Source organism: Miscanthus floridulus, chromosome 12 (assembly GCF_019320115.1).
Source record: "Miscanthus floridulus cultivar M001 chromosome 12, ASM1932011v1, whole genome shotgun sequence".
In the NCBI taxonomy this organism is placed as follows: Eukaryota; Viridiplantae; Streptophyta; class Magnoliopsida; order Poales; family Poaceae; genus Miscanthus; species Miscanthus floridulus.
The window spans coordinates 4236711-4238716 of record NC_089591.1 but is presented as its reverse complement, the minus strand read 5'-3'; the positions used below and the strand labels follow the sequence as shown (position 1 = coordinate 4238716).

Genomic DNA, 2006 nt, shown 5'->3' with positions numbered 1-2006 from the left:
CTGGGGATATTTTCTGAGTGGCCGTCGGTTGGTAGGGGTACCCGCATAGTTTTTTTTTTCTTGGGCACGGTTGTCTGTACGGCTTATATATGGCCAACGGGCCGGCCAGGCATGGCACGGCACGGGCCCGTGCCAGCACGACCTGATAGCCAACGGACCGGCACGGCACGCCGTGCCTCCCGGGCCACGGGCCTGGCCTCCGGCCCAGGCATGGCCCTATGGGCCGATTTCTGTGCCGGGCCCGGCCCGCGAGGCATGGCCATTTTCACAGGCCGTGCCAGCTCGAGGCCCACGAGAGAGGGAAGGGGAGAACAGGAGGCAGGGTGCCACGGGAGGCGGCGGCCGCCGCCGGCTCGCTCGCCCTGGAGGTGGGGCAACGCGGGCGGAAGACGGCTGCGCGCGCTTGAACCCTAGATCCGCCACCGGTGAGCGCGCTCACAGCAGATGCCACCGCCTGGGCTGCCTTGGGCTCACCAGATCTGAGGGAGAGGGTGGGGGAGGGCGCCACCGTCGCTGGCTCGCCGGATCTGAGGGAGAGGGAAGGAAGAGGGTGGGGGAGGGCGCCACTGTCACTGGCTCACCTGGATCTGAGGGAGAGGGGAGGAGAGGGTGGGGGAGGGTGCCACCGTCACTGGCTCGCCGGATCTGAGGGAGAGGGGAGGAGAGGGTGGGGGAGGGCGCCACCGTCGCTGGCTCACCAGATCTAAGGGAGAGGGAAGGAAGAGGGTGGGGGAGGGCGCCACCGTCGCTGGCTCGCGGGATCTGAGGGAGAGGGGAGGAAGAGGGTGGGGGAGGGCGCCACCGTCGCTTGCTCACCGGATCTGAGGAAGAGGGTGCCACCGTCGCTGGCTGCTCGCCGGATCTGAGGGAGAGGGGAGGAAAAGGGTGGGGGAGGGTGGCGCCGCTGCCACCACTGTCTGGAGAGATGGAGGAGGGAGGTCGCGAGGAGGAGGAGGGGCGTGGTGCGTGGACGAGCGGAGCGGAGAGGGAGGTCGCGTAGGGCGCGGGCGGAGCGGAGAAGGGCGAGGTGCGGCCGCGCGGTGTCGAGCGCGCCATAGAGAGGGAGAGGGTATAGATGCCTGGGAGAGGAGAGGGGAAGGCGACGCCGATGGCCGATGCTGCTCGCGGCTAGGGAAAAGGGGAAAGGGGGACGGCGTCGGCGACCGAGGAATTGGGGAAATGAGATAGGGTTAGGGGAGGCGAGGAGGGGAGGGGGAGCTGGGAGGTGAGCTGGGGGCGTGGGGAGGCCTGGGAGGCTGTAGGTGGGCCACTAGCGGGCTGGCTCGACTGTAGCAGGCCGTGCCATGCCGGCCCACGTGCCTGGGGTAAGGCCCAGGCATGGCCTGCTACTCCGGGCCGGGCTAGCCCGGGCCCGCTAGCCTCCGTGCCGGGCCGTGCTCGTGTCGGGCTAAAAAAACGGGCTTCGTGCCGTGCCGTCGTGCCTCGGGCTGCATGGCCAAGTATAGTATGGCTGTATATGCAGAAGTTAGGAGCACTTTTAGGGCGATTGTATTAAGTATCTGACGTAATTATCTTGAATTTTAACAAAGAAACTCCCTTTAAAAAAATCACACTAGTTTGCAATTCGTGAGCTAAAAAAGGAAAACTAAGTATCACTCGTTGTATAGATGATTGCTCATCAATTTAGAAGGATCTTAATGTACTCCCTCCGTCCCATTGAGTTTGTCACTCGGGAACCGGGATTGTGAGGACACGGTTTTTAAACGACAAACTTAATGGGACGGAGGGAGTACATCCAATTTAAATCACATAGCTAGGTGCTTATTACTTGTTTTCACTCAAAGTAGCTAGGAAATAACCAGTGAAATGAATTTTTCTATTGCACATATGGTCGGGCCATACATATACAGCAGCATATTCTCTCCATTAATTCATTTGTCTCAAACGTGTCATAACCATCATCGCTGATGCACACATCTAATACCTCATTTGGCCGTGTCTTCTTTACCAAAAACCATTGACTCAGCACAAGGGCCAACCTCCAC

The 2006-nt window shown here is 60.9% G+C and overlaps 1 protein-coding gene across 1 annotated transcript; it reads right to left on the bottom strand.

Moving 5' to 3' along the window:
• Positions 1 to 265: 265 nt before the first annotated feature.
• LOC136495500 (classical arabinogalactan protein 9-like) lies at positions 266 to 1056 on the bottom strand. Its single transcript, XM_066491419.1, has 2 exons — positions 641 to 1056; positions 266 to 527 (listed from the first exon to the last, which is right to left on the bottom strand). Exons 1-2 carry the CDS (start codon positions 1054 to 1056, stop codon positions 266 to 268), a joined length of 678 nt encoding a protein of 225 aa, XP_066347516.1.
• Between the last annotated feature and the right edge of the window lie 950 nt (positions 1057 to 2006).